This window comes from Pararge aegeria, chromosome 11, assembly GCF_905163445.1.
Source record: "Pararge aegeria chromosome 11, ilParAegt1.1, whole genome shotgun sequence".
NCBI classification, from domain to species: domain Eukaryota; kingdom Metazoa; phylum Arthropoda; class Insecta; order Lepidoptera; family Nymphalidae; genus Pararge; species Pararge aegeria.
In genome coordinates this window covers 2,350,727-2,366,699 of record NC_053190.1, presented here as the reverse complement: position 1 = coordinate 2,366,699, position 15,973 = coordinate 2,350,727, and the positions used below count along the sequence as shown (strand labels likewise).

Below are 15,973 nucleotides of genomic sequence, written 5' to 3'. Positions count from 1 at the left end.
TTGATAAGGAAAATTTTGTGTGCAATAGGCAAGGGTCGCTGAACAAATGTTATAAAATACAAAGACGGATATATTGTATAGAAGCAGGCGTTACTTCTTGCAAGTCCACAAAACATCTATTTAGTAGAGAGAGCAAAATGTGAATTTTTTGAAGTAAAACTTCTTTAAACGCGACTAGGGAGTAACTCCGATTTTTTTATGGCGGAAGTAACGCTTACGTCAGACGTCTGTGCAGTTTCCGCTATTTAAAAATAATAATTTGGATTGGTTGTAAGTATATCGATCTGTGGTCGCTGTCAAGCTGACATGTCGTATAATCAGCTGCTCGTATTTTATTTATAATTTAAGTTTTAATTTTAGTCTTAATATTCGTAAAACTGTGTAAATTATTTGTAAATAAGTGTTTGTTCATTAGATAAGTAGTCATAAAAAGTGTAATCAACTCAGCGAGCACAAAAAGCGAACTATCCATGTGACAGGAGGTTCGTTCGGCGAGAATTCAAAATCCAACGTCTGTAACGACGTATGATTTACGTTCAAAGGATTTTACTGGGGAGTATTGCTTTTATTTTCTTTATCGTTCTCTGTTATCACGTTATATTATCCCGCTAGCTATTAAATACATTACTCCCTACACAGTACATTCTCGTTGATCACGAGACACGTCCCTATATACACTCTGACAAAATCATTCTTGCTTTACTTGACGGATTTGTGGAAGTGAAGAAAAAGAATTATTGAAACTGTCTCAGACAACATTTACAGCATCTACTCATGCACACCTTATGATATAGGTCACTGTTCTAGTAATCTACTTTAGTAATTAATACATTTTAGAAATAACTTCAATAGTCAGCGCAAAAAATAGTATTTGTAACTGTTGGATATGCCAAACTAGTATGTTTTTATATTTCTAATCAGATCTTTAATATACTCTGTTTAATACTAATTTGAATCCTACTTTTATTCCTTTGGTCTCTCTCTTCTGTAGGTCATCTATTTTCCTTCACTTACATACACTGTTTGGTGTGTTTCAGAGACAAGTTCTATAAAATGGCTCCTCCAATGTTAACCAGAAGAGCGGCTGCATTGGAAGAGCAATTGAAACTAAAGAATGCCCTCCGTGAACTCAAGTCACTCAAACAAGTAAATGCTGACTTGGTGAGGGAACAAGATGACAGTGAAGTTGAACTGAGAGCAATTATAGCCAAGAACTCCCAACTGAAAGGTGAACTAGCAGAGTTAAACAGTGCACACAATCTGGTCATAGAGGAACGCGACCAACTCCAGAAGGCAGTCAGCTCATTTGAACAATGCATATCAACCTATGAAGAAGCTCTAGGGAAAATTTCTATGTTGGAGGGAGAATTAAGTAGGGCATGTTCAACAATCAATGACCTTCAATCACAATTACACAGTGCTGAAATACTATCAACAAATAATCTGTACGATGAACTTGTTGCTTCATCCTCAACAATGCCAATGTGTATCGATCTGACTTGTGATAGTCCTTGTATTAAAAACCCCAAGCCTCAGCAACATTCCTGTTCCTATTTAAATAGCCATAACAAAATAAAAAAATACATTAAAATAAGTAAAATAATTAAAAAAACTCAAACTTTAATAAAAAAACAAAGGGCTGGCACAAAAAACCTGGCATTAAGAAAGGAACGCTCAGTTTTAGTAAATAAATTAAACACCCTTTCATTATCCTCTCAGAGAAGTAGAGAAAACTATGAAAGTGAAATTCAAAGCCTCAATGATGTAATTAAACAATTGGAGGACTCACTTAAAACTGTAACCATTAAATATGAGCTATCACAAAGGCAGATTGATGAACAAATTCTGGCAGCTGATGAGTTGTTAGCCCTAGGTACCTACAACATGGCTCGCTTTGAGTCTTTAGCAAATAAATGTAACTGTACTCATGAGATACCTATGACTAACCTAAAATTATGTGATACAGTATCTTCCAACCAATTAGAAACATGCCTGGAGCAGTGCTCAACTGTCATACCAGACCCTTCACCTTTATTAAAAAGTATGCCTGAAAAACAGACAATTATATTTTCCGACATGTTAGGTAAAGGTTTTGGACCTATTATGAACCATTACCTTGATCACTCAGTGACTAATAGATGTTCACCGGGGGCTAGTTTCGATTATCTTATTAATAGTTTGAATAGTGACTATTTAGATGTAAATAAAAATGTTGTTCTCTTAATAGGAGACAGTTTGAATGTCAAAAAGCATCAAATTATAAGATGCATTGATAAATTACTAGCTTTACATAGTAAAACTCAATGTAAATTCGTTATGTGTGCCTTTCCTTACTGTGGCACATTTAGTTCAAAGCAGAATGAACATATTTATAATTTAAATTTATTAATTTATAACCTGACATGCCGTCATAGTGACGCAGTTTTTTATTTTGACATCAATAAATCCATGTCATCCCTATTGTCTAGAGATAGTTTAATTTTATCTAAGAAAAGTAAGCATCACTTGGCATCTTTACTAGCTTACAACTTAAATGATACTGTTACAAGTATTGTAACTAAGTCTATTGACACCTCTACATATTGTACTTCAAGTACCACCAATATTTCTAATATTGACCCTAGTACTTGTTCTAGTACTATAATTAATTCAAATAGTTATTTAAACTAGACAGTGAGACAACGGGGAAGCTCTGTAATATGAACATTGTACATCAAAACATACAGAGCTTCACCGGCAAAGAATTAGAAATAGAACTGTTTGTTGAAAAATTCAATATACACATATTGTGTATAACTGAGCATTGGCTCACTGGAGCACAAATAGCAGTTAACATCAATAACTTCAAAATGTCAAGTGTGTTCTTTAGAAAGACTGCTATTCATGGTGGATCCTTAATTTTTGTACGCAATAATATAACATGTAAGGAGCGAAAAGATATAGTTAGTCTTTCTGTGGAGCGCATAATTGAACTGTCTTGTGTGGAGCTGGAGCGTTTTATAATAGTGTGTGTGTACCATCCCCCCTCAGGTGATTTCAACCAATTCGAGGATGTAATGGAAGATGTCCTTAAGCGATTGTGTATGTCTACTAAAAATGTAATAGTATGCGGGGATTTCAATGTTGATATCTTATTACATAATACTACTACGACTAGGTTGTTAAACTTATTTAAATGCTTTAATTTGAATAATGCTTTCGATGAACCTACTAGAATCACAGCAACTTCAGCATCTTGTTTAGATAATATTTTTTTTAACTGTGATATCTTAGGTAAATCGATATTAAACAATTTAAGGTCAGATCATTGTGGCCAACAAATTACTGTTGTTGGTACAAATAGAAATAAACATATTGTTAAGTACAGGCCGATAACTCAGAGTAAACTGACGCGATTTGAAGGTGAAATATCAGCCAAAATTCCTGCTCTCTTTTTTGAAAACTGTCATCCCGACAATCTTTATCGTACGCTTTTCAATGAAATAGAAAGTGCATTTAATAAAGTATTTACTTTTAAATACATAGATTCTAATAAAAAAATGAGGTTTAGTGATTGGGCGACAATAGGCATTTACAAAAGCAGGGATAAGTTGTATGAGCTATATGATGAAAAACAATACAATCAGACTCCAACCTTCCTTGAATATGTAAAAAGTTACTCCAAAACATTTAAAAATGTTTGTAGACAAGCTAAGTCGCTATACATTAAAGATCGGATAGTAAAATCTGAAAACAAAATACAAACAACCTGGAAAATTGTTAATAATGAATCTGGGAAAACTAAATCTCGAGACGGAAATTTTGAATTAATTATTAATAATAATATGGTAACTACTGATACAGAAGTTGCTAGTACTTTTGAAAACTTTTTTCAGAATGTTCCTATTTTGTTAACAGATTCACTAAATTCCTCACCTACTGCAGCTCAGAATTTATTAAGAGGCAACATTAATGAGTGCAAAGTTTTATTTCATTTCAAACATATAGATGCATCAGATATCAGTAAAAACTTCAAGTTGTTAAAATTAAAGAAAACAGGTGATATATGGGGAATGTCGGTAAAGGTAATATCTCAAATTATTGACGTCATTGCTCCTCTTTTAGCCATAATTTTCAATGAATGTGTTGATTTAGGTACTTTCCCGAACCTAATGAAACATAGTAAACTCATTCCTCTATTTAAATCTGGTAATAAAAATGATATAAACAATTACAGACCTATCTCAATCTTACCAGCTCTTAGTAAGATATTTGAAAAAATTATAGTAAATCAACTCTTATATCATTTTAATGTAAATAACTTACTACACCCTGAGCAGTATGGCTTCACTAAAGGTCGTAGCACAACGGACGCAGGCGCTAAACTTATAAAACATGTTTATGATGCCTGGGAATGTTCACAGAACGCCATGGGTGTTTTTTGTGATCTATCTAAAGCTTTCGATTGTGTTGATCATAAAACCTTGCTTCTTAAGCTAAGCCACTATGGTATCCAAAACGTTGCACTAAATTTGGTTGCCTCTTATCTCAGCAATAGAACCCAAAGAGTTTGCATAAATGATGCAAAGTCTCAGGGTTCAAATACCTCAATGGGTGTCCCACAAGGCTCGATTTTGGGTCCTTTTCTATTTTTAGTGTATATAAATGATCTACCGTACCATGTCAGTGGAACATGCGACATTGTATTGTTTGCAGATGATACATCTCTAATTTTTAAGACTGATAGGAGTAAAGATAACTCTGACGAAGTAAACCGTGTTATGTCGCATGTGTCGCACTGGTTTACAGTTAACAACTTACTTTTAAATGCAAAAAAAACAAAGTGTGTCGAATTTATCTTACCAAATGTAAAGAAAATTGATAAAAATATAATGATAAATGGTGAATCACTAAAAATAGAGACTTCCACAGTTTTTCTGGGCGTGACCTTGGATAATAAGCTACAGTGGGGTGCCCATATAGATTCACTAGCGGGTAAACTAAGCTCGGCTGCCTACGCAGTCAGAAAAATTAGACAGATTACTGACGTTGAAATAGCTAGGCTAGTTTATTTTGCGTACTTTCATAGTGTTATGTCCTATGGAATCTTGTTATGGGGTAAAGCAGCTGATATCGAAACTATATTTATATTGCAGAAAAGAGCTGTACGGTCAATATATAAACTTAAATCACGCGAATCCCTCCGTGAGAAGTTTAAAGAAATAGGCATACTTACTGTAGCTTCACAATATATTTATAACAATATAGTATTTGTAAGACAACATATTAGTCTTTATACACAAAAAGTGGACATAAACAGTCGACTTACAAGAAATGGTCATAAATTAGTGTCATCTGCATATCGTCTGCGTAAGGTACAGGGATCATTTGTGGGATTGAGTATACGCTTTTATAATATGATTCCTAAGGTGATTTTGGACCTGCCAATGCACAAGTTTAAAGAATTTGTTAAAACACATTTATTAGAGCGAGGTTACTATACAATTGATGAATTTTTTAATGACAAGGTTGCTTGGAAGCATCCGGCTCCGCTTTCAGCTCTCACAAGATAGAAAAATGAATGTTAAAATACAAAATGTAAATTGTTGATGTTGGAAAAGAGCAACTGCTGAGTTTCTTGCCGGCTTCTTCTCGGTAGAATCTGCCTTCCGAACCGGTGGTAGAATCACTACAAACAGACAGACTTGACGTTTCAAAAGTGCTTATATTAGGCCTACTTGAAATAAATGAATTTTGAATTTGAATTTGAATTTATGTCATATACTTCACACTTCTTGACTTATACGCCAGCTATTGGAAAATATCAATTAGGATTATTTGTTTCCAATATTTTCAAACGGATCAATTGTTAATTGTGAATAGCAAAGAAAAAAATAATTTTACACTTTTAGAAAAATACATTTTAAGTTGCAAAGTTTTTGGAAAATCTCGAAATATACTTGTTTATTTATTTCTTTTGTAGTATATAAATTATTAATAAATTTTCTGGCGATCGCGACATTCTATAATATTCAATGACAATGTTATATTGACATGTGCTGATTTAACTTTCAATTTTCTACTCTCAATTATTCTATTTAGCAAATGAAAATATTTATAAAATATGAAATACAGATATTAATGAATTATGAATTATATATAATATAAAATGAATAAGTGTATATTAAATGAAATGGAACCAATCCCAGGAAAATTTTACTCTTTCATCAATAAATAATAATATAAAAGTTTTACTTCAATCGCGCATAAAGGACTCACTTTTTTTGTGTTTGATTCCCACAAAGTAAATAAAGTAAAATAAAGTAAAATAAGTAAGTAAGTAATATGCAGTGGTTTAGAGGGGGCATGACGGCATAACAGAGCGTTATATCAAGTGCCGCGACGGAAAACTAACTTAACAATAATAAACTTAATTCTCTATGATCCACTACAATCTGTTAAATCTGTGTAGTATTCATTGAATATAAACTGCAATGTCTGCTTCTGATTTTTTCTTTATTTTTTACTAACACATACTACAATTTTCATTTATCATAAAAGCTTAAATATCGTAAAACCACGAGAGCTCGTAAAGGCGAGTGAGGAAAAGTGTCTTCCGCTTTTTATATCCACTTACTGACCGATATAAGAGGCCACCGTTTACTCAGTGCTAGTGAGTTGGGTGTTGCCTCCCGATTTTTCTATGATACAAATTAAAACGAAATGAAAAAAAAAAAAAATGAAAAAATTTTTTCTTCAGGGTTCAAAGTCTGAAATTCAATATGTAATAATACGTTTCAGGTTGAAGTGTTCATAAACTTTTACTTGGTAATTGTTTGGCGATGTTGAGAACTACATCATTTGACCATGAAAATCTTTTGAAAGAAAATATAAACAATGGAGTATGTTTTAGCGCAGATGATTTTTATCCGTTTATTTGAACCGAATCATTCTCGTTCTTAACGGGACCAAGTATTGCTAAGTTGCTGATTTCATCAAGTTAATTCCGTCTAGGACTTTTTTTAACTCTCGATCGAAAAAATAACATTTTTAGTAAAATAACATAAGGAAAACGCGTCGTAGCATTATTCTTAGCAAGTGATTTTGAATAAAATATTCGCACTGATTATTTAAAAATTGGTTTTAGAGATTAAATCGGTGAATATCCTCATACTCCACTTTATCTGGGGTAGTTTAGTAATTTTAATCGTTTACTTTTTGTTTAACTATCAAAGAAAAAGTCGTCAACTATCCCCGATTTTGGTTTACTTGTTCTAAATGTAATTTCTTTTGAATTATCAAACGGCACAGCAATAAAATATGGCTTTAACTAAGGCCATATAATTTTTTTATTCAATCTCAACAATCAACTCTTATTGTAACAACATCGCGAGACTTTAAGCATCATACCTTTTTGTTTTATGGGAATAGTGGCTTGTGTTTGTAATTGCTATAAACAAACGCTGAGAGGCGTTCAGATAATTTTCTTTGAATGCTTTCAGGTATGATTTTTAATTTCTCTGTTATTGCTTTTCCCTGCATAATACTACGTAATTTACGTTCCACTTCAGTGCAGTTTTAAAGCAAGATTGTAATGAGACAAGTCAAATGCAAAAAATTTAAGACCGAACGGACTGACTGTCTGGTTTGTTTTGCAGTATGCATGTGCAATCACGGGGTCCCAGGTTCGATTCCCGGGTAGGGTTGAAATTTTTTTTTTTAAATTCAAATAGAAATTTCCCTGGTTCACTTTAAGAGAGGCTTAAGAGAACTTTAAGAGAGGTTCATTAACAACAAGGCTGCTTGTCAGCGGGCTACTCCGGTCTCATCTCTCACATGATAGAAAAATTATAAAGATTGTTAAACATTATAATTATTTTGTAAAAGAGCAATCTGCTGAGTTTCTTGCCGGCTCTTCTCCGTAGAATCTGCCTTACGACCCGGTGGTAGAGTCACTACAAACGGACTGAATTGACGTTTCCAAAATACTTATAAACTAGGCCTACTTGAAATAAATGAATTTTGAATTTGAGATATGAATTCATGAATGAGAGATTCATGAATGACATTTATCAGTCTTCTATACCTACCTCGCATCTTTCTTTTACACATATTTTGATAGTAAATAATATAAAAACTGCATTATTGACAGCAATCAATAAATAATTATTGTAACTTAAATTTTTTAGACGATTGGATTCAGAAGTGCCTATCCTTTTCCTACTCTTTCCTACAGATAAGCATAGCGCTACTCTAATGACCTCCCTGACGTCTGCGTCAGGGAGGTCAAAGCGCTCACCTCTGGGTGAGCGCTTTAGTTGTAAGTTGGAGGCCCCGAATTCAATTCCTGGCCGGAATTTATTATCTCAGAATGTTTCCTGGTGGGAATCTTCGGTCGTTACCACCCTACCGACAAAGACTTGCCGCTAAGCGATTTGACGATGACGATGACGATTTGGATTAGGGTTATGGGTTTAACATAACTGCCATACTCCCAATCAGGTTAGCCCGCAACCATCTTAGACTGCATCATCACTTACTGCCATAATTACAGCCAAGGCCTAACTTGTAATTTCTGTTTAGAATTAAAAAAAAACTTATTTTGGATGAGATTGATTATAAACTTCGTGTGTTAACACTTTCATGAACTGATACCTATAATCTCAATACATAATAAACTTAGAACTAAAACTAGCAAACTATAATCTGTATTTAAGCACAAGGAATCTCTGGCAATAAATATAACGTTCTTAGTCTAAAAGCGAAGCGCAGTAAGCCGGAGAATGCCTCAAGGAGCCGATCCTTAATTACGTCACGTACTAAGGATTCCGCTAACTTTCAACTAAGCTGAGCCTACACGGAGTAAACAACACGCGCCTTCTTTGGAAGATGTGCGTTAAGTCTACGAACTGTTTATAATCCCTGGTAGAGCTTTAAATATCAAGCAATCAAGCGAATTTAGTGTACATTGGTTTGAGCTTTTTTTGGAAATGGAATTAATAATGGAAGAACCAAGAACATGGCTCAACTGATGGTAAAAACAACATGCGCCTTCTATTATTCGAAGGCCGACTGGCGCAGTGGGCAGCGACCCTGCCTTCTGAGTCCAAGGCCGTGGGTTCGATTCCCACAACTGGAAAATGTTTGTGTGATGAACATTAATGTTTTTCAGTGTCTGGGTGTTTATCAGTATATTATAAATATTTACGTGTATTATATTCATAAAGATATCCATCAGCTATCTTAGTACCCATAACACAAGCTACGCTTACTTTGGGGCTAGATGGCGATGTGTGTATTGTCGTAGTATATTTATTTATTTATTTTATTTATTTATTTATTTATTTATTTATTTATTTATTAAAGATGTGCGTTAAGCTTGTTAAGCCTACGATCTGTTTATAATCCCTTGTAGAGCTATAAATATCAAGCAATCGCTTGATATTGCAGTCAAAGAGAATAAAAGCTTGCATGTTCTCATTTTATAACTAGCTGGTGCCCGCGACTTCGTCCGCATTTGTTTTTGTCATTAAAGCATCCCGCCGGAACAGTTGATATATATGAGACATGTGTAAGCAATGTTAACTGGAGCCTGGAAATGAATAAGAACAACTTTGGTGTACGATGGTTTTAGTTTGATTTATAGTAATAATGGACAGATCAGGTAGATGGCCTACGTAATGGTAAGTAAAAAAATCGGGTTACGTTATAAAAAAGAACTTTTTCAATTAAGTTCAATTAATCATCATCACCATCATATCAACGCATTACCGACTCACTACAGGGAACGGGTCTCCTCCCAAAATTAGAAGAGGTTAAGGCCGTAGTCCACCACGCTGGCCCTGTGCATATTGTTAGACACACACCTTTGAGAACATTATGTAAAGCTCTCAGGCATGCAGGTTTCCTCACTATGTTTTCCTTCAGCGTTGAAGCAAGTGATATTTTAATAATAAAACACATAAATTAGACAACTTAGCTAACAGAGCAAGGTGAGTTGTGCAAAGTACAAACACATGTTTTAGACATTGAATTAAGATCATACAGAATCCTCATTCAGCCATTATTGTGTCCAAAATTAGTGAAAACGTCCCGTGCACGTCTCACTTTACACCCGCGGAATGTTTATAGCTCAAAAATGTATCCATCCTCACATTTCATGGCAAACGCTTATAACATTAGAGGTAAATAATTACTGTCATCTGCTAAATGGTATGAAGTGACTGACTGCTTTTTCGAGACACTATTCTAAAGTAGAGTGGTTTTTGATGCTGTAATATTAGTCGTATACACGGTTTCTATATGATCTTCATTGATCGCAGATATGAGTACAATTTAACAAAGGATCGAGTTAGAACCCAAATACCACACACATTTGATAATACGAGCTAAAAACATACTAGAGACATTAGAAACAAACATTTACAAAAAAGCCACGGTGTATGTGTACTAATGAATACGTGATTTACGATATAAGTAGATCGGTAGCATGAAAAGAAAAGCAAATACTGGGGGGTAATATCACGTAAGGAGGTCGTAAAAACACCAAATGAGACGGCAAGCGCGATCGAAATCAACGCGCCCGAAGGCGCTGTCAATTTCACATTGTTTTCGGGATAACGAGTACAAATAAAAAAGGTATCGGCCGTGTCGCGTGTGGTGGCTAGTGTGAGAGCCAGTGCCACATTTCACTAAGTTTTAGACACTTACAAATTTTTCGTACTGGGCAGCGATATGATATTTTTAAGTTTTTGCACATAAAATATCGTAATATCATAGGATATCGTTACATGACATAAAAGAAAGATGTATGTAACATCACTCATCACACATCATAGGAGGAAAGGAGAAAGAGAACTATACATTGTTTATTTATCAGCGGGACCGGGACAAAATAATAGATTGATGATGTCAAAGGCTGATTTAAAAAGTACTTTTGTCACAAATGAAAGATAATATCGCTTGATAATTCTTCATTTACTTTGGTTTACTTTTTAAATGTAACGTCACTGGCTTTTACGCTGGAAAATGAGCGTCTTATCTGTAACTTTCTTGCAAGGCATATATTGATCTTAGTACCCAGTCTACGCGATGATAAAGACATAATTTTGTGTATGTGAACATAAGTTACAATTATGAATTATGTGTCAACTTTTGAATATAAAACTTAAACAAATTTATTTATGACTTCCCAAACAATATTGCAAAAGTATATTTTCAACTATTACTTGCTGGCACCAGGGTCCTTCATGTAAAAAAATCCTTTCTTGTACTTTGTCATCCTATTAATAGTTCACTGGCTCTTGGTCTATAGTGGCAATCGCTAACAACGCGAAAATAACAAAGCAGGCCGTTGTATGACGTGAAAACCGTTGGAGAGGGGAGTGTCTCTGGTAATTGCGAATGTTCTATTTTGTTTCAACCATGACCAGAACTACCTATACAGTTTAGCATTTTAAAAAAAATACTTTAGGGACTTGGGCTATTTCCAACAGAAAAACCCAATACCTTACAATTTCTGGCCTGACCCCGGAATCTATCCTAGTTATCCGTAGTTGATCATGCTAACCATTAAACCAATGAAGTGGCCAAAACAAAAAAGTATATAAAATTTATTTCAGTTATATCTATAATGGTACGTCATCTTCAACATCAAAACAACCCATTGCTGTGCCCACAAAGCACGGCTGGTGTTCCAAATGAGGCTTCACATGCCTTCAAGAACATTATTGAGAACTCTCAGGCATGCAGGTTTCCTCACAATGTCTTCCTTCACCATTAAAGCACGTGATATTTTAATGGCTTAAAATGCACATAACTTAGGAAAGTTAGGTTAGGTAAGGTGCGTGCTGGGATTCGAACTCTGCCCCCCGAAACTGAAGCCAAAGTCCTAACCACTAGGGTATCACCACAATGGTACGTGTCGAGTTTAAAATAATCACGAAGAGTTGCGCGCGACTTCGTCCTGTTTAAATATCGCTGGAACCATGAAAATGAATCGTATTGACTTTTCCAGAATGCAAAATTTCACCAAGATAAGTTAAGCGGTCAAACAACGCCAAAGTAAACAAAAACTTTTTTTTAAATCTCGCGGGTACCTTCAACCATCAGCTTTTCTGGGATTAAATTAATAAATATATTACGGTAATACACAAATCGCCATCTAGCCCGAAAGTAAGCGTAGCTTCAGTTATGGGTACTAAGATAACTGATGAATATTTTTATTAGTTATAATATAGAAATAAACACTCAGACACTGAACAGCATTCATGATCATCACACAAACATTTTCCAGTTGTGGGAAGCAGGGACGCTGCCCACTGATACTGTGGCATATATACGTCAAATAACATATATCTCATGAAATTCAAATTACAACTACAATACAATTTTATAACTAAAAAACTAATAATAGTATTAAGAAACAAATAACTGTATGGATATTTATAAAATATGATACTTCCTTTATGTATTTAACAAAAAAACACAGCTTATCCCTCCATTCCGTGCAGCAGCACAAAAATGTATACAAAAAAATATGTCAGAATCGCGGGATCTTCGCAAAATTCATTAGAGACTGTTTCCCGGTACTCACGACTTCTGAATAAAATATAAGCTGGGAATAAAACGGGCCTTTTTATCTATTAAACGCATTTTGATGTAAGAAATCTTCATGGCGGGAGAGAAGTGAGTGCTGCCAAGTATGCTGATTGCATATTACATCCTAGCCGTGCCGCACGCACATAACTTTTTGCATAGGCAAAATCCCGCAAACCAAAGTACATTATTTTACTTATTATTTTAGGGGCGTTTTATTAAGAAAAAAAATATTGTTCTAAATTTTTATGTAAGGTATTAAACAGTTTTGAACTGGTTCCAAAAAAGGAGGACGTTCTCAATTCGGGGTTATTTTATGTTTGCCACAGAACTCTGTCTTTTAAAATCCGATTAGACTTATTTGCAAGGATATTCCACCTATAAGATTGGTCACGTAAAATTTTACGTTAAGTAGTTTGTTGTATTAAACGTAAGCTTAAAGAAAAGTCCTATTATATAATAAAGGACTAACTTATCGATTAAAAAAACTTTATGTGAATTATTGCTCTAACCAGGTTGCTCTTCTAATAATTTTAAATTACAATGTGAGATTGTGATTACAACAAAAAACGCCCGGCTTAGTTTGCTGTGGGCTTCTTCTTAGACCAGGACACGTTTCTTTGTTTGCCCTCGTAGCTTAAGTTTTAAGTTTACGAATATGGTTCTCGCCATCTTCTAACTACCGTGTACTTTTTATGTAATGTGCCACCTATTCAATGAAGATATTTTTGACTTAAGGATGTAATGTGGACATCGTAATAAATCCAGCAGCTTGCTTAAGAAAAACATAATTACATCACATCTTGGCCCCCCTTTCTACCCTTCTCAGCAAAACGTTTATCGCATTCACGCCTTTGTTGCATCAACAGCGTCCAAAGCTCTCACCCAACGGAATCACGTTGCGCTCTGAAAAATCCTTTGATACTATTATTCTTTTCAAGACCCTGTTTCTTTCTTCAAACTTAAATCCACACTCGCGTTCTCGACACCTGAATATCACGGCGTGCATTTGCATCAGGCTTTGCGCTTTTTAAAGCGAAACACCATCAAACAAATTGTTGGCTTGCTCTCTTAGCATTTGTCAAGATAATAACTATTGCGCATTACGTGGAATTGTTATGTTTTTTGGTTTTCCTACGACAGAACATGTTACTTCGTGTGGATTTATTTCTATGCTTTTACCAGTATTTGTTTTGTAACACATTTTACATCTAAATTAAGGTAAAAGTCTATACTTTTACCTCTCAATTTATATGTAGAAAAACTATGCGTTGGCATCTTCTTCTAGCTTAATTCGCAAAGATTTTTCACGAGACAATTGATATAAATGGAATATCTAGTCAGTAATAACCATGCTGCAAAACTGAATAAGCACCTCGGACGTAATAAAAATTACCATGATTAAACACTGACTATAAATGTTGTAGCTGAAAAAACTATTTCTATTTCTAGTGGGAAACCTTTTTTCTCACAAGTGAGAAAAATTAAGAGCTGAACCCTCCACTTTGATCCAATGGAGTAAAAGAAGTATTAAAATAAAATGCTCCTTTGAAAATAATATATCTAATGAAATTTCTTATAGTTAGTGTCACGAAAAAAGTGTACACTACCATTTAGCAGATGGGTCTAATGACACCTTGGCTACTAAAAACCGTCTTATCTGAAAGTTATAAAGAATACATAGGCAAGAAAAATATTAACCTTCCATCAGGGGTAGTCTAGCAATAATAAGCAGCCGCCTTTTTTTTTATTCCACTACAAGTTAGCCATTGACTGCAATCTCACCTGGAGGAAAGTGATGATACAGTCTAAGGATGGTAACCTTTTAGAAAGTATGGCAGTTATATTAAACTCATACTCCTAATCGGTTTGTACGCAACATCGTAGCGGCACGTCCATGTCGGTAGGGTGGTAACTAGGCCAGGCGGTAGAATCCTACTATTTCTCTCTATCCGTTTTTTTCTTTGTCTCTTGTATGATACGCAATTTCTTTATCTTTTATGCTTTTAACAATCTATCTATCTATAAACTATGTAGTATACACCATTATGTAGTCTAGCGTGCCCCATCATCACATGTTACCATATCAATACTTTATTAAGAGTGATAATATGGTAAGCTCTAATTGTTATAGTTATTATAACTATTAAAGGGTTGGTAAATAACTACACAACTTTACTTAATTGCATCTTCATAGAATAAATTGAATGGTTCCTCTATTGAATTCAAAAATAATCATGCGTTCCCGCCCAGGAACATCGGGGCAGTTTGCATATAATTGTAGAATCAAAGTCCAGAAACAATTCAGCGCTCTTTTCCGTGACACGGTGTATAACAGAAATGATAGCGGAATTAGTACGAACTACAGGCCAACAATAACACACGAGTGAAGCTGAAATTGCTTCATAAAACATTCTTCATTCATATGCAAGTATAAAACTTTTAACTCCTCTCATAAACCACAGCGCAACAAAGTTGACATTTTGAAACGTTTCTGTGACACCCTGCACATAAGCAAAGAAAAACACCAACATTAATATTTAAATAGGATAGGTGACGCTATTTTTTATACCACCCGTAGAAAAAAACTGGTGTTGGGTGATACCGTTTCCACCCTACTAACACTATGGCCTCCCATTCGAAGAAACCGAGTACAATTACTGGCACAAATTACTACGGCCGATTGGCGCAGTTTGCAGCGACCCTGCTTTCTGAGTCCAAGGCCGTGGGTTCGATTCCCACAACTGGAAAATGTTTGTGTCATGAGCATGAATGTTTTTCAGTGTCTGGGTGTTTATATGTATATTCTAAGTATTTATGTAAACTATTCATAAAAATATTCATCAGTCATCTCAGTACCCATAACACAAGCTATCCTTCCTTTGGGGCTAGGTGGCGATGTGTGCATTGTCGAAGTATATTAATTTATTTATTTAATTTATTTATTTATTTACTAACTTTTCAGAGTTATGTGCGTTTTTAATTTAAGCAATTTAATATTACTTGTTGTAGCGGGGAAGAAGAACATCGTGTGGAAACCTACATGCCTGAGAGTACGTCATAATATTCTCAAAGGCGTGCGAAGACTTAAAAAAAAATATATATCACAGTATTATTATAGGCAATTTTAATACGTTTAGATGACTAATACACTGGGAGGTTTCTTTGCATTGTTCGAGTCCATGTAGGACTGGAGAGAATCTATAATGCAGTCGTATTTATATCGAAAGAAGACTTATCTACGTATTTTATATATAATAGAACTTAAAACCAATATACATTTTATATATTTGTGATTTGTCATGAGAAATAATCGGCTTTTTAATTTTATTTATTTATATCGAAACACCCACCAACTCAATGTCATGAACATTGGTTGTTAAACAAATATAATTTT

At 34.5% G+C, this 15,973-nt stretch overlaps 1 protein-coding gene across 1 annotated transcript in view; it reads left to right on the top strand.

Annotated features, from left to right (window-relative positions):
• Window positions 1–1,053: 1,053 nt before the first annotated feature.
• The window catches only part of LOC120627372 (coiled-coil domain-containing protein 92-like), a 52,045-nt gene continuing 37,125 nt past the window's right edge, over window positions 1,054–15,973 (top strand). The window contains exon 1 of the mRNA XM_039895365.1: window positions 1,054–1,486. Coding sequence (XP_039751299.1) covers window positions 1,054–1,486 — 433 coding nt within the window. The remainder of the gene's footprint in view (window positions 1,487–15,973) is intronic.